Consider the following 26,410-nt stretch of genomic DNA (forward strand, 5'->3'; position numbering starts at 1 on the left):
GAGACGAGCCGGTTAAGTCGGCTTCAATTAATGTTACAGAAAAATTATACATAAAAAATGAAATGATAAAAAAACTGTGAAGAGTTTGGTTAAAAAACAAATAATTTTCCTAAAATCTCTTTTTTTTCTGCAGTTGGTTTGTTTTGATTTAAGCCTTCATAATGAAAAAAATACAGCTAAGTAGCAAAATAAAACACAATAAAAACATGATAACATAATAATAAACATGTTTTAAAATACTTTTTTTAAAAACGGAATATATAACATTTATTATTTTATATATATATTTTTTTTTATATAAATTTTTTTACGATCATGTACTGCTTTCCCTCTCATCTCCTGGTAACTATCATGTGTTGGTGTATTACTACTGGATTAGCCTCATACTAAAAAGATGACCAGGTCACAAACCTGCTTTCATAAGTTTTATTTCCTTATTAGGTTTTTTCTTCCATGCAATGTATTTGTTTTCCGTAATACTACCCATGCGACTTACAACTGGTTTTGTGGTCATATACGTATACATTTAGGCTACATATAAAATAGAAAGCTAGCTTAATATAAAAAACTCCTTGGTACAAATGTCAATAAACTAAAGTAGTAACCAGATGTTTTTATGCGAGACTGAAATAATAAAGAATTAATAGATGAACTTAAAAAAATGAAATGTTTATTTCCAAAATAATAAGTGGATGTCATGCACATGTAAAGACATAGAAATCATAATAAGGTCCACAGTAAAAAAATTTGCTGTAATTATGCAGCTGGTTGCCAGTAACTTACTGTAGAAGATAATGACTGAAAATGTTTCATGTTCATTTAACTTTAAACAAACTGTTGCCAGTAAATAACAAATGTAAAATCTACAGTAAATTACTGGCAGCTAGTTGCCAGTAATAGCCAGTAATACTGTAATTTCTACAGATTTTTTTTACAGCATACTAATAGTATTATTTTGTTAGCAAGCATTCTCAAAACAAACACACTGTGTATTATACATGATGACTCCATGACTTATTTAATAATAATCAAAGCAAAGTTATAAGAATAATCAAAGTAAACCAGTTAATTTTTCTTCATTGGTTATTCTCGTAAATTTCAGAGGTATCTGACGCTCTGTTGACTTTCTGAGATGAGTGGCAGATCTCATACGGTGCATTTTCACGCATTGTCACATCTAGAGCTTGATATGGTTGATTTCCCAAAGTTGATATGTCTATAACATCTGATTGTGGATTTTGATTTTCTTGTATGTTTACAGCACAAGTGTTTATATAAATCCGGTCCTTTTTCTGGTTAGTAGGCCTAGTTTGGCCTACCAGTTCCCCTGAGGACCTGCTGGGAATCACAGTGAACAATATAGTTCATTCGAACTTGAAATAATTAATTAAAATTACATGTAGGCTAGAACTTAGTTTAAAATTTCTTCAAACTTATAGACTATAAACATTTCAGAATATCACAATCATCTGATTTTTATCTCTTACCGGGGATGTTGTTTTACACAGATATGTAGTCTATAAATTTACCAATTAAACATACAAACCTCTTGCTAGGTCTGATTCTGATGCAGATTTTATGGCCAACAAGCATAAATAGTATGAATAGGACGATGACAACAGCCACTACAGATCCTACAATGACTTTACAAAGATAAAAGATTGTATTATTTTATATGGCCTAAAACGGCAGAAGAAAACCAGCTGTGCATATTACTGAAGACTTAAAATTAAACTGATTTGATTGACATCTTACATAAATCTGACAAAGTTAGACATTAATGAACTCTAACCCTGTTCAGTCTTACCTTTAAATTTGGTTTCACACTTGATTGACACGGGTTTGCTTCTCCTGCCTCCAGTAATTGATGTAACATTGATGTCATACTGCTCAGCTGATAGAGGATAAATCTGATACATGGTTTCATTGATGATTTTGGGGCTGTATCCATTCACCTGCACCTCATATTCAGACAGCATAGCATTGGGATTATCCCAAATTAAAACCAGTGTCCTTTTTGTCCATGAATACTCGCAGCGTAGACCGGTAATGGGAATGACGAAAGATGGAGCTGGAGGAATACGATAAAGAATTCAAGCTCATTGTATAGGAAAGGTTTGAAAAAGAAATGTATTGATTTATTTATACTTATAAAACGTACACATCGATGTAAAATAAACAGTTGAAGAAACAGTACTTTGTAAAGTCACACTGGTAACATTTTGTAAAGCTGAAATAAAAAGAAAACAGTAGAAACAAATTACAGTGCGTCACAGAAAACATACACTGTAAAAAATGTACTGTAATTATGCAGCTGGTTGCCAGTAACTTACTGTAATAGATAAAGACTGAAAATGTTTCATGTTAATTTAACTTTGAACAACCTGTTGCCAGTAAATAACATCAATTTAAAATCTACAGTAATTTACTGGCAACCAGCTGCCAGTAACACTGTAATTTCTACAGAATTTTTTTAAAGTTGTAAAAACAATGACTAGGGAAGTTAAATGAGAAATAAGGAAGAGGTCTGATTGAGGTACATTTCTAATATGCTAAATATTTTTTTCAATGGTCAGAGACATTTTATAACAAAAGAAAGAAACTTAACTGGAAAATGACATGAATGTTAATTAACTGCTCTGGGTTTCTTCAAACACAATGTGAAAAGTGAATAGATTATTTACACATCTTTAGAAACACAATCAAATCTGTTTTTCAGATATCATTAGTTACTTTCATTAATACTTCACGTATAAACAAGTAATGCATTATTTTACCTGATGTGGTTGGACAATTCTAGATGTAAGGAAAAAATACAAATGTTAAGTGAAGCACTAAAACTTTTTTACATCTATAGATTTGGAGGACCGGGGCTAGTTGTCACAAAGTGTTCAACTGCAAAATCTTTTTTTATGTTTTAAACACATCATTGTAAAACAAATCAGTCACACTTTATTTTACAGTGTCCGTGTTACAGCGTAATTATATAATTAAATACTAAGTAATATCAAGTATAGGGTTGCATGTAATTATGCATAATTAAAAGTTATTACATGTAATTGTATACCAAAGACACTGTAAAATAAAATGTTATCCACAAATCTTATTCACCATTTCAGTTGTCACGAAATGAAAACATTTGTTAAAAATACAAAAAACATTTTATTTCTGGACAATAACAATGGAAATGTTTAATAGCCAGCCTAGATTTTAAAGTGATAGGTTACCCAAATGAAAATTACATCATCATTTACTCTTAAGTTGGTCAAAACCTGTATAAATATCTTTGTTTTGCTGAACACAGATGAGGATATTTTGAGAAATGTTTGTAATTAAGCATAAAGCATGAGCACTAGGAGCACCATTGACTTCTATAGTAGGAAAAATACTATGGAAGTCAATAGTGCTTGGTTACAAATATTTCTCAAAATATCTTCAATTTTGTTTAGCAGAGCAAAAACATTTATTGGACTAACAAGGGGTGTACGGAGTCCCTAAGGCAGTGGTTCTCAAACTTTTTTAGCGTGCGGCCCCCTTGCGTGCGGCATTCCTTCGTGCCCCCCCCCCCAAAGAAAATTTATGACAAAAAACTGTTCTAAAACTCATCTTTTAATTAAACAAAACAAATTAAAGATAGAAAGTAGTGCTGTTGGTTAGTAGCCTAATTTCTATAGGTTTAATTGCACAGAATTCATGATAAATTAATTTATTTGATAAAATGTCATAAAAATGGGGCCCCCCTGGCACCATCTCGCGGACCCCCAGTTTGAGAACCACTGCCCCAAGGGGACATGGAGCAAAAATGAAATAAAGTTTAGTTTCTCGTGCTCACATGAAACTTTCGCGTGCGCACGTGAAACTATCCTGTGCGCTCGCAAAAGTTTCACACGAGGACGAGAAACTAAACTTAAAAAAATTCTGCACATGAAGGTTTCGCGTGAGCACATGAAACTAAACTTTAGATTTTTTTTACTCCAATGGACCTTAGGGGCTCGGTAGGGGTGAGTAAATGGTGACAGAAATTTCATTTTTGGGTGGACTATTCCTTTTAAGGTATCTGCCTATACAGAACTTTAATATTTTTAGGGTAGGTTTATTTTTGTAACATTAAAATTGTGATAACTAACCCACATTTATCCATTTGGCAGATGCTTTTATCCAAAGTGACTTAAGGTGCATTACAAAGTATATTTTCAAAAAATTATAAATGTTGTGCCGCTAACACAATGCTCTACCACTGAACACATAAAACAGTTCAGATAAAATCCTTTTCATTGTATGCGCATTTTACAAGTCAGGATTTACACATATACGTGTCACATAACAATACACAATAACACAACTCTGTCATTAAAATTTTGTCAAACAGGACAGTTTAATGTTAATGTAAAAATATTGCCATGTTAAAAGAAAAAGCACTAAAATAAATGGTTAAAAAAAAATATTGCCATGTTGCTTTAAATGTATTAGACACAATTAATAAATATATATTTTTCGCTTTTGTGGCTGCATTGGTACAGCAATTTGTTAGCAGTGCAAAGGTTCAATCCCAGGGTACACACATATTGTTAAAATGTAAAGGCTGAATGCATTGTAAGTCACTTTGGATAAAAGTGCCCAAATGTGTATATGTAAATGTTTGTGTGTTTCAAAAGCATTAGAGTAACTTACCCATATAACTGTACTGAAGAACAACATCACCACAACTCTTGCCATGATCACAGCAGCACAAACAGATGAAACACACAATACACACTTCTACCTAATGTTGGATCTGTGAAGAAAAGATCAGAGACTTTCCTCAGGTAGAAACACATCAGATACTTATAGGGCAAAAATAACAAAGAGCGTGTAGTGCATATTAGCATGCAAATACGGCTCGATATATGAGGAAGAAAACTTGTCAAAGGATTTACAACTTCTCTGTCTGCAATACCCTAAATCTTATAGGATCGTTCAAACATCCTCTGTGTTTGCTAAAAAAAGCCACATAATTGACACAACAAAACAGTGTGATGTGAATCGAATTAACAGACGGGTGAAAACAGAACTACTTCTATTCATAACTTAGTTAAACTGCTGAATAAACAGTGCTTACACGTGTTATACAGTACTGCAAAAACTGTACTGCAAATAAAGAGACTGAGAAGTAATTATTTAAGGTCAATATATGCATGGCGTATTATTGCTATGATACGTTAAAGCTCGTATTGTATTGATCTCACGGAAAGTTGTGTTATAGTCACAAAAAATTTGATTAATGTATTCGTGTCCATGGCACGAAATTCTGCTTTTTTACGTGCCTTAAGCACAAACGTCTTTTTCTCTAAATAGTTTTTCATGTCCATGGCACTACTTTCTTTTTTGTGTCATTTTATGTATTGTTTTCTTATTTTTTTCTATTTTGAAATCATTGTTGTTTGGCTTGGGGTTAGATTTGGGGTTTTGGTTAGGATGTACTTTTATGTATTGGTTTCGACGTGTTTTTCTTCCGCTTATTCCCGCCTGGAGTTGGGGTTAGAGTCGGGGTTTGGATGTCTAAAAATGTAACAGAAAGTGATTCTAACCCCAAGCGACAATGGTAGGAAAATAGGAAAAAAAAACAATGAGTAAACAATACATAAAACGACACAAAAAATGAAAGTCGTGCCACGGACTCGAAATACAGAAATTTGTGCGAGGGACAAAAAATAGACATTCGTGCTCAAGGCACGTAAAAAAAGAAGAATTTTTCGTGACTATAACACGACTTTTCACAGTGTGATCATGTTGGTACAATTACATGTGATGTCTAGTAAAAAAAGTTTGGTATTTTTAAGTACTTTTTAAGGCTTATTTTTAATGAAATCTTTTAGTCATGTTAAATGTTAAATTAATAAAAATTATGCTATATATGCTCAATAAAATTGAACAGATCACAAACTGTAAATATAAAGTTTACTTTTCTTTACCTTTTTTTTAACATATTTATTATATACCCTTCTTAACAATGTTAAAACTCAAAGAAGAAACAGAAACTACTCTAAAACTTACAGATAAACGAACATTAAATGCTATGGGCAGTTTCACGGACAGGGTTTAGATTAAACCAGGACTAGGCCTTAGTTTCTTCATTCTGTTGAACACAAAATAAGATATTTTCATAAATGATGGTACCTGTAAGCACACATTACTGTACCCATTGACTTCCATAGTATTTGTTATTTCTACTATGGAGTCAATGGGTACTGTGTGCTAACCATCATTTATCAAAATACCTTTTTGTGTTCAACAGAATAAAGAAACTCAAACAGGTTTAAAACAACACGAGGATGAGAAAATGATGATGACAGAAATTTTATTTTTGGGTAAACTATCCATTCAAAACCTGTCTGAAAAGTCTTTCTTTTTAGTGAAAAACACATAAAATAGTGTTTAATTTTAAAATGTACTCTCCAATAGTGCCATGCAAAGTATGGTGGGAACTACAAAGGTTAGTAATGTCTACCAAGATCATTCACATTTCAACACTTTACAGTTATTAAGTTAACTTCCTTCTTACAAATTTAAGTGAATTAAACATTATAAATTAAATTGAATTTGTATATTGTTTTCTCATAGTTTTTTTACTCAAATAAAATTATTATATTATTCACAACATTTCATTCCAAGCATTTGTATTTGTATGTTATTTTAACGCAAATTTTGGTAAAAAAAATCAAGAAGTAAAATTGTTAAGTATAGTTTACTAATATTTTTTATTTCATTAAATCAACTAAGGCACACAATCATTTTTAGAGTGTCATCTTGTATGAAAATCATGTCACTGAAATAACATCTTATTTTTACACAAAGAACTAAGCTTTTTAAAAAGTGTTTATATCTTCAAAAAAAAAAAAAAAAAAAAAAATTATAAATGTAGAGCATGAGGCAGAACATGTAATTATAAATAAAATAAATTTAAAAAATAAATACAAACAGAGTAAATATTGCTGTAAATATAACCATATAGTCGGCCATGTACAGAGAACCTTCAATAAAAAAACTTCTAAAACGGGGAATATTATTTATAAATAATTTAAAGTAAATTGACCTATACTACAATTTTATAAAACACATGTCTAATTTAGAAACAACTGTATTTTGAAATATTTCTGACCACATGCACGCACTCTAATATATAACTACATGAAGTACATTTCAGCTATTACATGTGCACGTATTTCATTTTAACAAGGAAACCAGAAACAGAAATGTTTTTCCTTCATGACTGGAGTAATGTGACAAAGAAGTCCCTTTTATACAATCTGAATAACAACCATCATTTATCATTTTAACATCAGGACATTTGTAAATCATTAAACTGACCTATATTAAATGTGGAGTATTGTTTGCATGAAATTATAAAAAAAACTAAGACACTACAGTATGGTTATATTTGTTAGGTGATGTATTAGCTAACCGACAATGAATAATACACATCTAGCATTTATTATTTTTAGTTCATGTTAATTTCAGCGTTTACTAACGCATTGTTAAAATCAAAAGTTATAACTGTTGAAGTTAGTTTATTGGACATTAAGTAAGGGATAATGTAGAGGCAGCCGGTAGTTATTGGGAAATAAGCCCCGACAGTGTGATCAGGACCCGACGCGAAGCGGAGGGTCTTGTATCACACTGAAGGGGCTTATTTCCCAATAACTACCGGCTGCCTCTACATTATCCCGCTTATTACACGGCTACTTGCCACATAAGAAAAAAAACTGGACATGAATATGAATTTGAAACGTTTTATTGGCATATTTGTTTTAAATTAACATTTTTATCCTTCCGCGAAACTTTGCACAGATGCATAAAATGATCGTAATACCTTATTAAGATCCTCTGCTTCATACTTGTCTGTCTCCATTTTTTCTCTTTTAGCCAGTCTTTGAGAAGTTTTAATGCCCATTCTGTATTTTTTTGTGTGTTGGCTTCGTAGCTGTCATGCTCTATTTTGTCAAGTTCAGTCTCAGTAAGCTGTCTGTGTCTTGTCGTGGTTGTCGAGTGTTTGTCACAAGATGGCGCCAGACAGACAGTAATCTTTATTGATTTTTATTCGCGCGGAGCGATTTTACTCGTGCAAGTAGTACCGGCTATGCGTTATTATTTTGGAGCGGTTATTATTTGAAAAGAACGAACCTGCAAATGTCTCAACTGACCAATCAGAATCAAGCATTCCAGAGAGCCGTGTAATAACTAAAAATAAAAATAAAAAAATGATGATAAACTCTATTACTGTTAGTTCATATGTTAACAAATACAATTTTATTGTAAAGTGTTACCAAAAATATATTAAAAAAGTATTCAAAAATTTATATAATCACATCTGGGATTTCATAAAAACTGTTCTCCCCGCTGATGTCTATATTCTCGGATTTCAAACTTGAATCCTGATTTTTTTGTGTGTTGGGAGTGGATGTGTTTACATAGATCAGATCCATTTGCAGATTAGAAGTCTCTTCCACATTTCCTGGTTTTCCAAAAACACATCTGTGAAAATATGAAGAAAGAAATAGTCCACCAAAGGAGATTTCTTTTAAATGATTCCTAAATGCATCATTTACTTAAAGGAACAGTATGTAAGAAATTTATATCAATTAATTATAAAATGGCCCTGATATGTCACTAGACATTAAGAAATAATTTTCATTTCAAATACTTATATCACTGACAACAGTGGTCCGGCCAGGACATTGTCATTTAAAAAGTGGAGTTGCAGCCCTCAACTGATGTTTATGTTGTCATTTTGTGTATTGGCCACCAGTTGTGTGATTGCAGTACCAGTTTTAGCCACAAGTTTTGTGATTGTAATACCAGTTTTGGCCACAAACCTACATACTGTTCCTTTAAAGGGACACCATGAAACTTTTGGCCACTAGGGGGTGCTAGACACGTATTTTTCACTTCTAGCGCCCCTAGAGCCCACAAGCGCCGCAGCACTGTCGCAAAGGAAAGGAACTGGCCAACCTTAAAACTAAACTAAAAACTAAACATTTAAAATGCTAAATGATCAACATTTTGAGACAACAGGGAGAAACGCAGTCATGTTACAACTTTCTGATGAGGAACTCGTCGTGGCAGAAGCCATTTCTCAATCTGAAGGTTGCAGCCTCCGGATGTCGTATTTCTAAGCTGTATACGTCATCAAGACTGTCTTATTTCACAATATTAACAATTACAAAGTTGACTATTATACTAAGTTAATCGTAAATTGTTGCAGTATGCTTATGACTTGCGAATGTAATGCTCAGTTCACCTTAATAACCCAGGCTTGATGACGTATGCAGCCTGCATATTTGACCTCCGGAGGCTGAAGCCTTCCAATTCAGAAATGACCAGACGTATTTCCTTGCCTTTTTCCAAACAAATATTTTTGCATCGTCTCTCTCTCCATCGCCACCAGGATTTTCCGCAATCGCGCTCGATATTCCTCTTTTTTGTGTGAAAATCGCTCCAAATCCAAGTAAACCGATGCGTTTAGGTCTGCCGCTTTGTAATACGTCACGCGAGTGACAGCGGAACGCAGCAAATGAGGAAGAGATAAGAGAGAAACGCTCGGATCTGATTGGTGAATGAATAGGGTTTGGTTTTACACTGTGAGCAAGTTTGAGTGCTATAGCAACATGGATTGTATGTAAATATCATAGACACAGTAAAATAAAGGTAAATACGTGAACACAGCATCTGAATACAGGGAACTATATGCAATATAATCGCCGTCATTTATAAAGAAGATCGCATTTATGTATGAATCAACAGTTTATATAAAAAATTGCCTTAAAGGGGAATCGAACCCGGGTCGCCCGTGTCATAGGTCCGTGACACTAAAGACTGTGCCACAGAGTCACATAATAGAAACTGCTCTCTACACTCCTTAAGTAGCCTCCAGCAAAATTCACGTTAAAAACAAATTGTGTTGATGAAGTGACGTATGCCGTAAAGCAGTCGAATTTTGTAGTTTTTTTTGTGCTCTGGTTACTACCACAAACCCTAAGTTTTAAAATACGAGTAAAAGTGATACAGACCCCGTCAGGCTATGGTAGACATGTCATTCAACCTATTTAAAGTCGATGTACTATCACAAGGGTCTTGAAAATGTATTATGAAGGTTGAAAAATTACATGGTGTCACTTTAAGAAAACAAACAGTACTGTCAGAAAAAAATGTCAAAAAATGGTCCCTATACTGCTGTCACTGGGATGGTATCATTTAGAAAAGCACATCTTTAAATCTAAAGAGTTCATATTAGTACCTTCAATGTAAAATGAATGCTAATGTGTAATTTTAGGGCCTATTTTATAAGGTACTGTACCGGTGATAGCAAGGAATACTTTTTTTCTGTCAGCGTGTCTGTAAAACTACTAGACTTTAAAAGTATTTTATTCTGTTGGTTAACTGAAGCACACTGTAGTTTACTGAAGTTTACCTTCTGAGGTCATTTTTTTTGTGTATACAGAAAACTCCAATAGAAACAAGAAGGATTACAAGGAAAACAGCCAACATGGATCCTGCTATTGCACCTTGAGAAAGGAGATAAAGGGAAAATGTGATGCCGTCTGTTAAAAACCCAGCTAAAGTCATTTTTAGTGATTTATTGTTTTAAAATCATCCTACATGTAAGCAATAAGGTACGAGAGGCTGTGCTGTATCGTGAATAAGTAACGGCTGAAGGGCGTTGTTAGGCACGACGCGAAGCGGAGTGCCTGCAACCCCTTCAGCCGTTACTTATTCACGATACAGCACTTGCCTCAAGTACCTTATTGCTTTTATAAAACGGTTACCACACAATATTAAAGTAAAAAAAATATTAGTGCAACTTTCATGAAGTTAAATCAATAAAAACATTCCTTCCGCTAGAAAAAATAGTCCCTGACTGCCAACAACAACATGAAAGCTCAAATAAAAACAACAAACTGTTCTCAGACTTTGTCTCATTATATGTTTATGTGTTGCTAAGGGTGTTGCTAAGGGCGCAGTGATATTAAATAAAACCGTTGGGTGAAGCGGTCATAGCAGTGTTTTATCGTGAATAAAGCACACCTTTTGACCAATCAGAATCAAGGATCGGAACTAACCGTTTTATAAAATTCTGTAAATATAGCCTTGATATCTTTAATAAGGTCATTTCAAAGACTGAAATGAATGATCAAAATCAAACTTGGATGCTTCAAATCTCATCATTAGTTTATGAGACTTTAGCCTGGATTTCACAGCAGGGTCACAAACAGCTAATGTAAGTTTTTTGTATCAAAAATATGTATGACATTTACAAAATGATAAACAGACCTTTATAACATTTACTAAACCATGAAAATTACCTGATGTGTTGGTATGACACATGATTGACACTGGGTAACTTCTTAATTTGCCAGAGAGTGATGTAACACTGATCTCATATTGCACAGATGACAGCACATCATCAATCTGATATCTTGTGATATTTACATGTTTTGGAATTTCTTCATTCACCTGGACCTCAAATTCAGACCACAATCCATCTGGTGCAACCCAAACCAGATTTACAACACTTCCCAACCAAGAATACTCACAGTGAAGGCCAGTGACTTTTGCCGGAGCTGGAAAAAATTTATGTGCATATAAACATTTAGATTTTTTGATTCGCAAATCATAAATAAGTATTCTATACAGTCACAACCACTGATCGGTCACAACCAAAAGTGGACAACATTTTCAACTATACTCACTTGATCTTTTTAATGATCCTACACTTTAAAAACTGCTGGGTTGTTTTTATCCCAGGGTTGCGTCACTATTGAACACAGAATACACTGCTGCATTAAAATGACCCAGCTGCTGAGTTGTTTTAACCCAACTGCTGGGTTATTGTCAATCAACCATGAGTTGAAACATTTTTCAATTTTAACCCAGCAGTGTGTTCTGTGTTTAAAACAACTAGATTAAAAACAACCCAGCATTTTTTTTGAGTGTATTATCAGTGTGGTTGCAAAATAAAATGTTCAACAATAAACACAAACACTTTTACAAGAAACACTTTATGGCAATTGTACATTTTAGCCATAACTTTAAGATGAAAATTATTTTTTTAAGAGCATATAATACTACTGTTCAATAGAGACTGCAGACAGTATTTTTGAAATGACGTCTGACTTGGATTTAAGGTTAACTACAGGCTGATTGTATTCAGAGCTCACCTGTTATCAATTTAAATAGATTATTTTTAATTATTTTTCTTATTTTTAATAAACTGTTCTTTCATAGACTAAATTTACTTTTATGCATTTACTGTAGACACTTCCCAAAACCAAACACCTTGTATTCACTGTTGACTTTAATTGATAGAAAACCATAGGCTCCTTCTTAATTTATTTTGGCAAAAACGACATCTTCCCCAAAGTAGAAATACTACAAAGTAATAATATTTTTGACTTACTGGTCTCAGCAGAGATGTTATATCCACGGCTTCTTATGCCATAAAGCACAGAGTAGAGAGTAAAGTTGTATTTAGTTCCAGGTGAGAGAGATGTTACTGTATATGTGTCTTCATAATAATGATCAAAATAAGGATCATAATAATGATCTAAATAAGGATCATTCTCAACATCATTACGTACACCTATGTAAGTCTCTTTTTCTCTGTATTTCAGAATATAATAAAGCATGAATCTCATGACAACATTTGTGTCGCTGAACTTCAGCACTATATTTGCATCATCTTGATGTTGTACTGTCACACTGTCTACATTTAATGGAACTGGAAGAAAAATTCAGAATGAAAAAATATAAATAATCAGATCGATTTAGTATTTTCACTGGATCTAAAGTAATATAAACCTTACCCGTAACTGCATAAGAATGGTATCCAAAGCTCTGTCTTGTATCAAACACAGTGCGGAGTAAGTAGTAGTAAATTCTCCCAGGAGAGAGAGAAGAAACTGTATGTCTGACTACAGAAACATTATCAGTTCCATTGATGAACATTTCCATACGATTAAACAATAGCACATAACTGCTGTTGTTGTGCACTTTACTCCATTGCAGTGTTACTTCATTCTCTGTGCGATCTGACACAGAGACACTATCAACATTAGCCGGATCTGAGAGAGAGAGAAATAATGAAAAAATAACTTGCATTATTGTTAGAAACTATAAGACAGAATGATGGTTGTTTTGGATGGCTGGACGGACACAGACATACACAGAGATTGAAAGACAGACGGATGGACAGAGAGACAGACAGATGGATAGACTCACCAGTGACTATAGTAAGGTTATATCCGCGGCTCTTTACATTTTTAAAGACAGTGAAGAGAGTGAAATTGTATTGAGTTAGTGGAGATAGTGAGGAAATGTTGTGTCCCATGAAACCCAAATATCCAAAGATGAATATCTCAGAGTTTTCAAACTTCAGAACATAGTCATATTTGGAGTCATAATTTTCCCAGTTCAGTTCTATGTATTGATCACTTTGTGATATATAAATGTGATCAATGTCTGGTGGGCCTGAAAGAGAAATAATGAAGAACTCTAAATGAGAAAGAGAAAAACATTTTAAAATGTAAAGTATTAAAGATGAAAGTGACTTCACTGGTAACTGTGGTGTAGTTGTATCCACTGCTCTGTTTATCTTCTAACACAGTGTAAATAGTGAATGTGTATTCAGTCCCAGGAGAGAGAAATGAAACTGTGTGTGTCACCACATCGCCTTCATCTGAATCAATCTCATAACTGAATTGAATTGATCCATTTCTGCCACTCAATATATATCTGTAGTTGCTGTTGTCCTTATACCATTTTAAAGTCAACTCAGTCTCAGATCTCGCTGCCACAGAAACATTCTGCACGTTTGGGACTATGAAGAAAGGACGACACATAATTATATGAAAGAGACTACACTGCAAAAATAAGGTGATGATTATATCATCTTTTTACATTACTGAAACTTAGTCAAAATATGTAAATATTTTACTTTTTACTGTTCACTGTAAATTAAATGCTTCAGTGCTGCATGCAAGTTTAATCAAATTGGTTATGCAAGTCAATTGAACCTAATATTTTTACTAGAATAGAGTTAACTTACACTCTAAAGGTTATTTTGGGGTTATTTTTAATCCATGTTGAGTAAATATTGGACAGAACACACAGCTGGGTTAAAAGTGACCCAATGCTGGGTTGTTTTAACCCAACTGCTGGGTTATTATAACCCATGGTTGCAAACAACATCCCAACATTGGGTCTTTTTCTTTTACCCAGCATGGGGTAGGGGAAAGCAGGGGCGAAAGTACTATTTTTTTAAGATAATGTTTTAGACAGAGATATATTTTTTGCTGTAGTCAATAACTAACAAGTGTTGTCTATCAATACCAGGTGGATTTTTGAACAAATGTAAAACAACTTCAGTACAATTTCACTTTGAACACAAGTAGCGCATTTTTACTTTTGACCCTGTCAGCGGGGACAAAAGTAACACACAGGTGGATCAAAAGTAATACAACAAGATAGATTTTTGTGTTACACTTGTTTATAATAATATGTAGCTGCAAACATATTTTGTCGTTTATATTTGTAAAAAAATAATGAAATTTCATTTTTAGTCTAAATTTCAGTTTCATCAAATGTTTCAAAAACAACCCGACAGTACAAACTTAAATTGTTGAGAATAATAAAAAATTCAACAGTTTGAACAATATGAAAATGAAATTATTAGAATAATACACATTTTCAACATAATGCAATAGTATTAAAAGCGCGACAAAAGTAACAAGTGTTACTCTCGACAGGAACTCCTGACATTTAAACACTATTTACTTTTGTTTTGAAAAACTCAGAGAAGCAAACTTCAGAATGTGTTACAGCACTAAATAACCTGTAGATTGATCAGTAATGTAACACATGAAACTAAACACAATCCGTTATATAAAAAAGATTGCTTTAGGAATTAACGTATCGCGTTATTTCGTCACTGTTTTGCATGTGTAGGTTCAGAAAGCTGTTTTCAATCATTATATTTGTCAGCTATGTCAACGGTTGCGTGCTAAAGATGCTGTCATAGTTTGGAATTCAAATGTTGTCAGGGCTCTGAGAAAATTGCTTTGTTACTTTCGTCCTGCATTACTTTCGCCCCGGTTCTCCCCTAATTTTTAACCCAGCATCAAAAATATGTATGACATTTACTGTACATGGTCACATGTTCATATGTTTATCTTAATAAATGACAGCATGAAAATTACCTGATGCGTTGGTTTGACACACGACTTACACTGGGTCACTTCTTAATTTTCCATTGAGTGATGTAACACTGATCTCATATTGCACAGATGACAGCACATCATCAATCTGATATCTTGTGATATTTACATGTTTTGGAATTCCTTCATTCACCTGGACCTCAAATTCAGACCACAATCCACGTGGTGCATCCCAAACCAGAGTTACAACACTTCCCAACCAAGAATACTCACAGTGAAGGCCAGTGACTTTTGCTGGAGCTAGAAAAAATGTGTGTGTACATAAATATTTTTATTTTTTATTCGCAAAACATGAATAAGCATTCTACATACAGTCACAACTAATGGTGGACAACATTTTCAACTATATTACTCACTTGATCTTTTTAATGATCCTACACTTTAAAAACTGCTGGGCTGTTTTAAACCCAGGGTTGGGTCACTATTGAACACACACTGCTGGGTTAAAATGACCCAGCTGCTGAGTTGTTTTAACCCAACTGCTGGGTTATTGTCAATCAACCATGAATTGAAACTTTTTTTAATTTTAACCCAGCAGTTTGTTCTGTCCAGCCCTGGGTTAAAAACAACCCATCATTTTTTTGAGTGTATTATCAGTGTGGTTGCAAAATAAAATGTTCAACAATAAACACAAACTTTACAAGAAACACTTATGGCGATTGTACATTTTTAACCATAACTTTACTTTCAGATGAAAATCATTTTTAATACTATCTTTAAAGGCGGAGTCCATGATGTTTGAATGCCTTTGTTGATATTTGAAATCACCTAAACAAACACGCCCCTACCCCAATAGAATCTGGACCTTCTGTTGATAGACCCGCCCCACACATACGCAAACCGGCAGTTGATTTGATTTCATTGGCTAAGAGCTAAGTGTGTTGTAATAGTCGGCCCGTCTCCTTTTCCAACGCGTTTTTCAAACATCGTGGACTCCGCCTTTAATACTAGCTTCTGTTCAATAGAAATAATGTAGACAGCATTTTTTAGCATTTATTGAAATTACGTCTGAAATGGTTTAAGTTTAACTACAGGCTGATTATATTCAGAGCTCACTTGTTATCAATTTAAAGAGATTATTTATTTTAAATAAACTGTGCTTTCATTTAGGCTACATTTACTTTTATGCATTTACTATAATAGACACTCCACAGCAAGCAATTTTGCTTTTGAAAAACATCTAATAGCCGTCCAAACACAGCTCAGACAACAAACGTCTAACCATAGCCCAAAATAAATTAAATAAACAAAGCCAAACTTGTATGCACTATTGACTTTGAATCTTAAGTTATTTAGGCAAAAATGACATCTTCCCCAAAATAGAAATACTACAAAGTTATAATATTTTTGACTTACTAGTCTCAGCAGAGAAGTTATATCCACGGCTTCTTATGCCATAAAGCACAGAGTAGAGAGTAAAGTTGTATTTAGTTCCAGGTGAAAGAGACGTTACTGTATATGTGTCTTCATATTGATGATTAAAATAAGGATACATAGCATTGTTACGTATGCCTATGTAAGTCTCTTTTTCTCCATATTTCAGAATATAATAACGCAGGTTTCTGCTGAAAACATTTGTGTCGCTGAACTTCAGCACCATATTTGCATCATCTTGATATTGTATAGTCACATTGTCAACATTTACTGGAGCTGGAAGACAAATTGAGACATGAAAAATATAAATAATCAGATTGATTTACTATTTTTACTGGATCTAAAGTAATATAAACCTCACCCGTAACTGCATACGATTGGTATCCACTGCTCTCTCTTGTATCAAACACAGTGCGGAGTGAATAGAAGTAAATTCTCCCAGGAGAGAGAGAAGAAACTGTATGTCTGACTACAGAAACATCATCAGATCCATTGATGAACATTTCCATACGATTAAACCATAGAAAATAACTGCTGATGTTGTGCACTTTACTCCATTCCAGTGTTACTTCATTCTCTGTGCGATCTGACACAGAGACATTATAAACATTAGCTGGATCTGAGAGAGAGAGAGAGAGAGAGAGAGAGAGAGAGAAATAATGAGAAAAAAAACTTACATTACTGTTAGAAACAGGATGAAGGTTGTTTTGTATGGATGGACGGACACACAGATGGAAAGACGGATGTAAGACAGTCCGACAAAAAGATAGATGGATTTACAAACAGACAAACAGAAAAATAGATAGATAGATAGATGGATGGACAGACAGATGGATAGATCTGATAGATTAGATAAATAGACTCACCAGTGACTAGACTGAAGTTATATCCACGGCTCTTTACATTTTTAAAGACAGTGAAGAGAGTGAAATTGTATCGAGTTAGTGGAGATAGTGAGGAAATGCTGTGTCTCATGATACCCAAATATCCAAAGATGAATATCTCAGAGTTTTCAAACTTCAGAACATAGTCATATTTGGAGTCATAATTGTGCCAGTACAGATCTATGTATTTATCATTTTGCCATGTATGAATGTGATCAATGTCTGGTGGGCCTGAAAGAGAAATAATGAAGAACTGTAAATGAGAAAGAGAAAAACATTTTAAAATGTAAAGTATTAAAGATGAAAGTGACTTCACTGGTAACTGTGGTGTAGTTGTATCCACTGCTCTGTTTATCTTCTAACACAGTGTAAATAGTGAATGTGTATTCAGTCCCAGGAGAGAGAAATGAAACTGTGTGTGTCACCACATCGCCTTCATCTGAATCAATCTGATAACTGAATTGAATTGATTCATCTTTGCCACACAATATATAGCTGTAGTTTCTGTTGTCCTTAAACCATTTTAAAGTCAACTCAGTCTCAGATCTCGCTGCCACAGAAACATTCTGCACGTTTGGGACTATAAAGAAAGGATGGCACATAAATATAAGTGACTACACTTCAAAAATGAGCTGATGATGATGATATCATCTTTTTACATTACAAAATATGTAACTTTTTATGTAACTTACTGTAAAAAATGCTGCAGTGCTGCATGCAAGTTTAATCAAATTGGTTAATAAGTCAATTGAACTAGTTTTACTAGTATAGCACTAACATTACTTACACTCTAAAAATGGCTGGGTTATTTTGTTATATATGTTAAGTAAATATTGAACAGAACACACCACTAAGTTAAAACTGACCCAATGCTGGGTTGTTTTAACCCAACTGCTGGGTTATTATAACCCATGGTTGCAAACAACAACCCAACATTAGATAAGTTTTACCCATTTTACCCAATATTTACTTGTTATGGGTTAAAAATAACCCATGCTATTATATATAAACATTGAAGTTATTTACTTTTAAGTTTTTTTTTGTTTAACTTTAAATTAACAAATTAAGTTTATATGATTTTTAATATATAGATTTTAAATAGTAAGCTGAAATGTCAATTTGATTATTGTTAAAAATATAATGTAGCAAAAATATAAAGTGTACCAGGAAATATAAATTGCTAATGTGTTGTAGAAGTTAACTCCAAAAGTTGGAATGCAAAACTTTTTAAAGGCTACTGTTCAGAAATTCAGTCATTTGTAACAAATGGGTAAATTTTACCTGACACAATCGGTTTAATCTAACAAAAAGGAAGAAATAGGACATCATTACATTACATAAAAATGATAAATCATGATAAAGTCATGATAAATTCATACATTTTGACTTGATATTAAAACTGAAAAGTCATATTAAATACATGCACTCACCCATGTAGAAACCACAAACAGACAAAGCATCAGCAATACTCTCGCCATGTTCAGTACTGCCCAAACAAACCTCTGTCTGGATTTACCTCTATTATATACTCCCTCAATGTGGGTTGGAGAAACATGCAAATACTGATAAATGCATTTTTTTAGAAAAGCAGCATTTGATAAAAAATTGATTCAATGCACTCTGAAAAAAAAAACATTTTAAGTTGCATGGTTCTATAAAGAGCCTTTAGAGCCTTAGTGGAAAAAGGTTTTGATGTCTATAAAAAGTAAGAAAGAAACGGTTCTTCTACAAACTTGCTGGGGTGGTACTCCAAGTTTCAGTTTTTTACCTGTACAGCCAGGTATTCAAAACGTTATACAATGTTGTTCCTTTTGGGGAACATTATTGTACCTTAAGGATTGTGTACCCCTAAAATTTAACTGGTACAAAATTGTTTCCTTGAGGTACACAATAGGTCCTTTGTACCCCAAAAGGTAAAACATTTCAATTTGTTGTATACCAATAAAGGTATACAAGGGTACCACCCAGTGACAGAAAAGTACGGTTTTGTACCTTTATCCACAGTAAATCAGCACTTCAGGTGAATGACAGGGAATGCGCTTGAAGATAAATCTAAAATAAATTCTTATTATTGTAATAATACACTACGTGTGCATAATTATATTTTGCCTACAAAATAATTTCAAATATTTAAGCATGCACCTCTAAATTTGAAAGACTTTATCAAATAACAGAAACTTCTGAGCTCTGTATATTTCATTGCTGGTTCTTCCATTGCAACATTAATAAATAATCTATTCAACGCTGTTAGTATGGTGTTCAAGTTAAAAATTAAATAAATAGCCCACACACCTGGAAATAAAGACATTAATTTAGTGCAAGCGGTTGCATTGGAAAACACCAACACACTGCACTACTGTAATCTTTAAACAAACAAGTGCAAAAACATGACGACAATCAATCTAAATATTAACCACAGCACATTACATCAAGTAATGTAACTTCATGCAAAGTTTAAACAAGACCTTTAGAGGAACATTTATAGGACTTCTCGTTTAAAGAAAACATTTTAATAAACCGGGGCATTGTAAAGTTCAAACAGTTTTTACACGTTGTATGCAGAAAATTATAAAGTATGCCACAAAAGTTTTTTTTTTTTTAAATAAACAATGTTATCATTTCAGGTTATAAACCAAGTTATGCTACATTACCGTAAAATAATGTATGAAGTTGTTTTTAATTCCTACCTGATTTCAATATCCTATAAGCACTGAGTTGACCATGTAGCAACTTTTATTATTATTAAAAGAAAATGGCATATTTAAAAAGAAATTTGTCAGAGATTTCTTTAAATAACCAGAATGGTCCCTTAACTGAGTCATCTAAGTTTTATGAATAAATTAAATTATTTTCAAACAGTGTTAATAGAAACTGAAAAACTGCATAATCTTAAATCTAACTATAGAGCTTTCACATAAATACTGAACTTTATCAATTTAATAACAGAAAAAAATCACTAAAACTGTGACATATATTGTGTTCTCATTAAATATTAACTAAACCCGAGTAGGAAAAAGCAATCAAGAGGGAAAATAAGAAAAGTCTGATTCTCGTAATGGACACATATGCAACATAACATGAAATTATGACAATATACTGTCATGCATTTTCATACACTTTTTATGGATTTTTAATGTTTCTGGTGTTATTCACGGGTGACTTTGTAATTGCATAAACATTAGGTGTCCAAATATTATTTTTCAAATGGTTGTACTTTTTATTATTTTAATAATTTGGTACTCATTGTTATGGATCACAACATTTTTACAGACCATAACAATATAATATTTTCCATAAAAAGTGTCTTATATACCCGAAAATCATGATTTCCTGTTCGAAGTCGGTGTCAACTCTGTTACCATCCAACTCTGCTACCCAGGTAGAGTAACAGTGTTGACAGTCATGTATGTGCACGTGGAAAAATGAAGAGAGAGAAAAATGGAGAGTTTGTGTTTTTCTGTGCATGACGGTCAGTTTTGTTACATCCAGTCAACACGGTTACCCAGTCCTGGTAACAGAGTTGACAGTAACAGAGTTGACACCGACTAATTCGACAACAGGAAATCAGGATTTTTAGCTTTATAAGAATTTTAAAACATTATATATTCTAAAATATGACTTTGGACACCAAATGTACCTACAATTATATAATCCCCTATAGACATAAATATCACTCCAGCTGTTGGTCTACTATGAAAGTTTTAAGCATCCAACATAGAGATTAACAGCCTGAAAAAACATCAATTTTTGTTCTGCAACACTTTTAGGTTCCTTTACAACTGTTTGATCATTTAAAAGAAGTTTAAAATGCTACAACTGTAATTCAAAATGTACAACGACAGTCACACAATAAAGGTTTTCAGACTTTTTTCTTTTCTTAATAAATGTGTAACACATAAACCGTTGAAAAATACCTATTCTTAAATACTACGGAACGTAAGATAAATCATGTGCACCTTATTAAATTACACTGCTCATATGAAAAATTAAATAAGAAATAAGCACTGCCTTTAACCCTCACGGCAGATTCTTTGTAAACCATTAAAGACCCGTCAAGCACATTTGGCAACTAAATTAATCTTGTAGGCCCGAATTACTGAAGAAATGTTGATGATCTGTATCTTTTAAAACATCAAGACCAAACTAACATGACAAATGTCCTTTTCTGGAAAATGTATCTAAAATAACAGCCCTACACTACAGTACTGCTATCATAATCAGACCCATATATACTGCAGTGCATGTGGATGACAAAATGCGGGAGGAGATTGTGTCAAAGTCTTTGTATATTGCCACAGCAGGTGTAACTAACTAAAAGCTGAACGAGTTGGGAAGGGGTTAAGACCGGCCCATCCATACTTCTAAAGGAAGCTCTGTAGATTTCACAATTAGGGTGGGCAAAAGTCAGCAAAGTACGGGTGCTGTAGGGCTTCCTCTGCGGAGATTCGCTGTACTGGATTACATTTCAAAAGATTCTGCAGGGAGCAAACACAGAAATTTATTTTTAAATCAACATTAAACCAAACAATAATCATAGAAATAATAAATTATTTACTCCTTATTTCTTTACAATATATAGCATTTGGTACCTGTAGTAGGTCTCTGCCTGTACTGCTGAGTTTCGGGACAACGTTTACGAGTGATGTAGTGGCGGGATACATTGGATACGGCTACAAAATTATTAAAATAGAAATAAAGAGAAAAGTTTTTATTGTTCTTGAAAAAAAATCTTGAAAAAAATGCAATATGTCTAATTAAAGGGGTCATATTATGAGAAATCCCACTTTCTGTGATCTTTGAGATACAAGAGTTTTCAAATATATAAGTAGCATATTGTAAACCTCCCAGCACAAATGAATGACCGCTTTAAATTGCAAATACGAGGATAATTCTTTATATTTTCCCATTTGTTATATGTCATTACATTATCTGTATTGCTCATTGCAAGATCGATCGGGTATTAAATGAGACTTTCTAAGTGCTATAATTGGGCCCCCAGTGCTTCTATCAACATAGAAAATGTGAAAAAGATCAACCCAGTAACTTTGTTTTGGTTAACCATTCTCTGCAAGCACGTGAAAAAATAGGTTATTGAAATTTGGCTCCCCTTGTGATGTCAGAAGGGGATAATACCGCCCCTTAATCTGCACTATCCAACCACAGCACTGCCATTTAATGTAGATATCAGCTCATTTGCATTTAAAAGGACACATACACAAAAACGGCACATTTTTGCTCACACCTATAAAGTGGCAATGTTATAATAAATTATCTATATGGTATTTTGAGCTAAAACTTCACATACGTACTCTGGGGACACCAAAGATTTATTTGACATCTTAAAAAAGTCTTGTGAAATGTCCTCTTTAATAAGTGGGACCTCAATTTAAATGTACCTTATAATCTGGAAGTTTATTCATAGTTTGCCACTGCTCTTCTGTCGGCGTTCCCAATAACGTGCCAGTTTGTTAAAGAAAACCATTAACTAATATACATTATAAACACATTCTTGCACAGATTATAGTACATACATTACGACCCAAATTCATTACTATATTTACATTCCAAGTAAAACAACTCAATGTAAAGGATATCTAAAGATCCTCTTTAACTGGTCATCCACATCATTACCCGGAAATAAAGGACGTCCTGCGTTCGCAAGTTCTGAAAGCAAAAGAAAAAAGATACCATCATAAACCATTAAGGTATAAATTTCATTTACATGCAGACACTTTTATCCAAAGTTACTTGCAGTGCATAACAAAGTATACATTTATTTGTATCCCATGACCTTTAAGGACTAAAGCTATACAGGAGAATCTTCATACCTGCAAAAATACAGCCGGCAGACCACATGTCAATCGAGGTAGAATAAAGTTTAGCACCAAACAGCACATCTGGTGGTCTGTACCACAACGTCACCACCTGTAACACATAAACATCTACTAAAACACCAAATAATACACAGCAGCACAGTTTTTGTTATCTCCTGTTGCGTACTCACCTCAGCAGAATAACATCGTACAGGGATACCGAACGCTCTGGCCAAGCCAAAGTCAGCTAGCTTTAGTTCACCATTCTGATAACAACACAACAAGTACAACAAGCATGTCTGTCACTCACTTAATCACAGCATCATATAAAGGGAACAATGGTTTTAAATATATTATACTTTTATTCATAGCCAGATGTTTAGATTATACAACGTTTAATGTTGATGTACAACACTACATGCAACTAATAGTAAGTAGTTCGTTCACCTGTAGTCAAAAGTTTTATCTGGAGCCTAAAACTAACTTTTCAAATATACATTCGGTCATGTTCTTACTCTGTTGATAAGCAGATTTTGTGGTTTAAGGTCCCGGTGGAGAACATTTCGACTGTGGCAGAACGCAAGCCCCTTTAATAACTGGTACATGAAGGACTGAAAGAACAGACACGTAGATTAGTAACTTCTCAAATGGCATCAGGTTAAAAAACTTTTGATCAAATGTGCCTCTAACCTTAACAATCTCTGGATCCAAGTCACCATTACAGCTGTCAAAGTATTTCTTCAAATCCTGTTAAACGTTAAACATGGTTGGTTAGATACACAGGTACATTTTATTGTATTAGTTTAATGAGTCAAAACAGCAGGCTGGTTGCTTTCAGGGTTAATCATGACATGGCAATAACTTAAAGCAACTACGGTATACAGATATCCACATGACCGTGACATTGGCTCTTACCTGATCACAATACTCAAACACTAACGTGAGCTTCTTATCACTGTGAAGGACATCATGCAACCTACACCAACAACAACAAGTAGCATCTTTAAAATGTTCAAAATATTTTAACTTTCATGTCCATTGTGCATTTACCAGAGGCTTTTATTTAAATGCATGTTTCCTGGGGATTAAACCCATTAAACCCATCTACCAATTAAGCTACATGCAGACTTCAAAAATGGCTTGGTTCAAAAATGCATGGAATTAAAAAAGAAAAAACTAAAAATTATTAGTAAACAAACCTATCCTGCTTAAAAAAAGCTAATTTAAATAAATTAGAAATATTTAGATATTTAAATTACTTGCAACAAACTTCATGTATTCTACATTTAACACAAATTAACAAATTAACTTATTACTCATAATTTACATTAAACTCAAATGAAAACAAACAGACATACCTTACAATGTTTTTATGTTTCAGCTCCTTCAGGAGACAAATTTCTCGTAAAGCTGAACTTGGTACCCCCTGTAACAGGATTTATAATTATTGTGACACTTTAAAACTTTTATTTTGACACGCTTTCTACAACAAAAGCAGTCTGTCATTACCTCATCATCATCATCCAGTCTGACTCTTTTAAGGGCCACTATTTCGTGTGTTTCCCTGTTTTTAGCTTTGAAAACAGTCCCATAGGTACCTGATGACAGGATACAAATACAAAAAAGCAAACAGATAAATATAAACACAAGAAAGCAAATAAATGTATAAACTATAAGTTAATATCTATACTTGCTAAAAGCATGAAACTATATTTTTTATCATGAAATAGGTCTTTATTTATAGTTAGAAAGTTTAATATGGAAACAACAAAAACAAAATGTCTTCAAATGGGTGGTGTTTGATTACTGATCTGTACGTTATTTCTAATAAGTCAGGTACAATGGATATAAATAATTAATTTGATTTATTCCTATAGTACCTTTTAAATGTGTTTTAAATGTAATGGCATATAATAGTATTACACTTTAAAGTGTCAAAGTATTTTCATACTTATTTGTAAATTATATTGTAATTTATTATCCAGTTATACACCGGGATTTCACGTGCCACCTGTTATTTTTCTCAGCGCCAGTCATATGGACCAATCACAGCGGTTTATTTTTGAGGATTGCTTAAAAAAATTAAAACCGAGATCACTGGGCGAATTTTTATTTGCATGTCAGGTACCAATCTAATATTAACACTCTAGTGTGCTTAATAAAACAAAATTCCTGAGATCTTAACGCGCCCTCTGTCGGAAGCACATTTCTGTCACATAGGAAACTGTTATAAGCATTAACCGGTAGTAAATCATGAGAAAGCTTGCTAATTATGCCACAATGAGTAATCTGTTTAACAAAAAATACTACAGTTCTGCGTGCCTGAATAATAAGTTATGTAAGAAGCATCAAATGATATTGTGATTTATTTAACACCAGGTGCATCATCTCCAGCTCAGTATCTAAGTTGTCTAATTTAACGTTACACTGTAACTAACTTAATTTCAACACATGCTCACGAACAAAACGTTTACAGCAGACGCCGTTAAGCTTCATTATAATCTTTAATCAAGTTAATAGCCCATAAATAATTCTCCAATTCATACACAGTGATCCAGGCCAGACAATCCATTGACTCACCTTCTCCTATCTTCTCCAGCTTCTCATACTTTTGCATGGTCGCAGCCAATTACAGCAGCTTCCAAATAAAGCGCCCGGGCCGCGTATGATCCAAAATAATTAAACAGAGCTTTAAAATGTACAGATACAGATTACTGTCGTTTTTTTATCAACAAGGGGCGTAGTACGCAACATCAAGAGAGCTTCAAGATGGCGACTTACGGAGACACATTTCAAAATAAAAGTCACCGTATTTAGGTACGTAATTTACATGGAGTCGGCAAATTAATACTTGTACTTCCCATTTAGTTAAACCCTCTATTTGTGATATTTATCATTCTATACACTATCGTTCTTTATCTATAAAGATATTTGATTATATACACTATAGTGTTTTGTAATCTTTTTTAAATGGCTTTTAGTTTGCTTTCCTCTTCTTCTTAATGTTAGTTTATTTATTATTAATTATCATTACTATACTGTTAAATTAAAATAAAACAGCATAGTATAATATATAATTACTAATATATAT

General features: G+C 33.4%; 3 protein-coding genes across 6 annotated transcripts; all 3 read right to left on the bottom strand.

The window, feature by feature from the left end:
- Nucleotides 1-166: 166 nt before the first annotated feature.
- LOC129426316 (uncharacterized) lies at nt 167-5,176 on the bottom strand. 2 transcript variants are annotated; one of them, XM_055182572.2, is made up of 6 exons: nt 4,672-5,176; nt 2,778-2,796; nt 2,162-2,230; nt 1,808-2,071; nt 1,547-1,643; nt 167-1,335 (listed from the first exon to the last, which is right to left on the bottom strand). In XM_055182572.2, exons 1-6 carry the CDS (start codon nt 4,714-4,716, stop codon nt 1,077-1,079), a joined length of 753 nt encoding a protein of 250 aa, XP_055038547.2. In that variant the 5' UTR covers nt 4,717-5,176; the 3' UTR covers nt 167-1,076. The 2 variants fall into 2 exon arrangements, with proteins under 2 accessions (XP_055038547.2, XP_055038546.2); XM_055182571.2 differs by having other exon boundaries at nt 168-1,338; nt 4,672-5,175.
- Nucleotides 5,177-10,453: 5,277 nt separating this feature from the next.
- Nucleotides 10,454-19,056, bottom strand: LOC129426582 (receptor-type tyrosine-protein phosphatase eta-like). 3 transcript variants are annotated; one of them, XR_012368158.1, is made up of 8 exons: nt 17,823-18,781; nt 17,489-17,737; nt 16,605-17,241; nt 15,231-15,488; nt 13,589-13,852; nt 12,840-13,503; nt 12,434-12,754; nt 10,454-11,597 (listed from the first exon to the last, which is right to left on the bottom strand). XR_012368158.1 is itself a non-coding variant. In XM_073864047.1 (5 exons), the coding sequence occupies exons 1-5, from the start codon at nt 18,982-18,984 to the stop codon at nt 16,883-16,885; spliced, it is 939 nt and encodes a 312-aa protein (XP_073720148.1). In that variant the 5' UTR covers nt 18,985-19,056; the 3' UTR covers nt 16,339-16,882. The 3 variants fall into 3 exon arrangements, 1 of the variants encoding a protein (XP_073720148.1); XR_012368157.1 differs by lacking the exons at nt 10,454-11,597; nt 12,434-12,754 and adding exons at nt 18,788-18,806; nt 18,937-19,056 and having other exon boundaries at nt 13,243-13,503; nt 17,823-18,086; XM_073864047.1 differs by lacking the exons at nt 10,454-11,597; nt 12,434-12,754; nt 12,840-13,503; nt 13,589-13,852; nt 15,231-15,488 and adding exons at nt 18,788-18,806; nt 18,937-19,056 and having other exon boundaries at nt 16,339-17,241; nt 17,823-18,086.
- A 1,552-nt stretch (nt 19,057-20,608) lies between these two features.
- Nucleotides 20,609-26,114, bottom strand: cdk5 (cyclin dependent kinase 5). The gene is made up of 12 exons (XM_073863731.1): nt 25,900-26,114; nt 24,829-24,917; nt 24,678-24,745; nt 24,235-24,295; nt 24,010-24,066; nt 23,835-23,930; nt 23,511-23,585; nt 23,335-23,431; nt 23,101-23,170; nt 22,903-22,963; nt 22,096-22,176; nt 20,609-21,981 (listed from the first exon to the last, which is right to left on the bottom strand). The coding sequence occupies exons 1-12, from the start codon at nt 25,934-25,936 to the stop codon at nt 21,895-21,897; spliced, it is 879 nt and encodes a 292-aa protein (XP_073719832.1). The 5' UTR covers nt 25,937-26,114; the 3' UTR covers nt 20,609-21,894.
- Between the last annotated feature and the right edge of the window lie 296 nt (nt 26,115-26,410).

Source organism: Misgurnus anguillicaudatus, chromosome 25 (genome assembly GCF_027580225.2).
Source record: "Misgurnus anguillicaudatus chromosome 25, ASM2758022v2, whole genome shotgun sequence".
Lineage (NCBI taxonomy): Eukaryota > Metazoa > Chordata > Actinopteri > Cypriniformes > Cobitidae > Misgurnus > Misgurnus anguillicaudatus.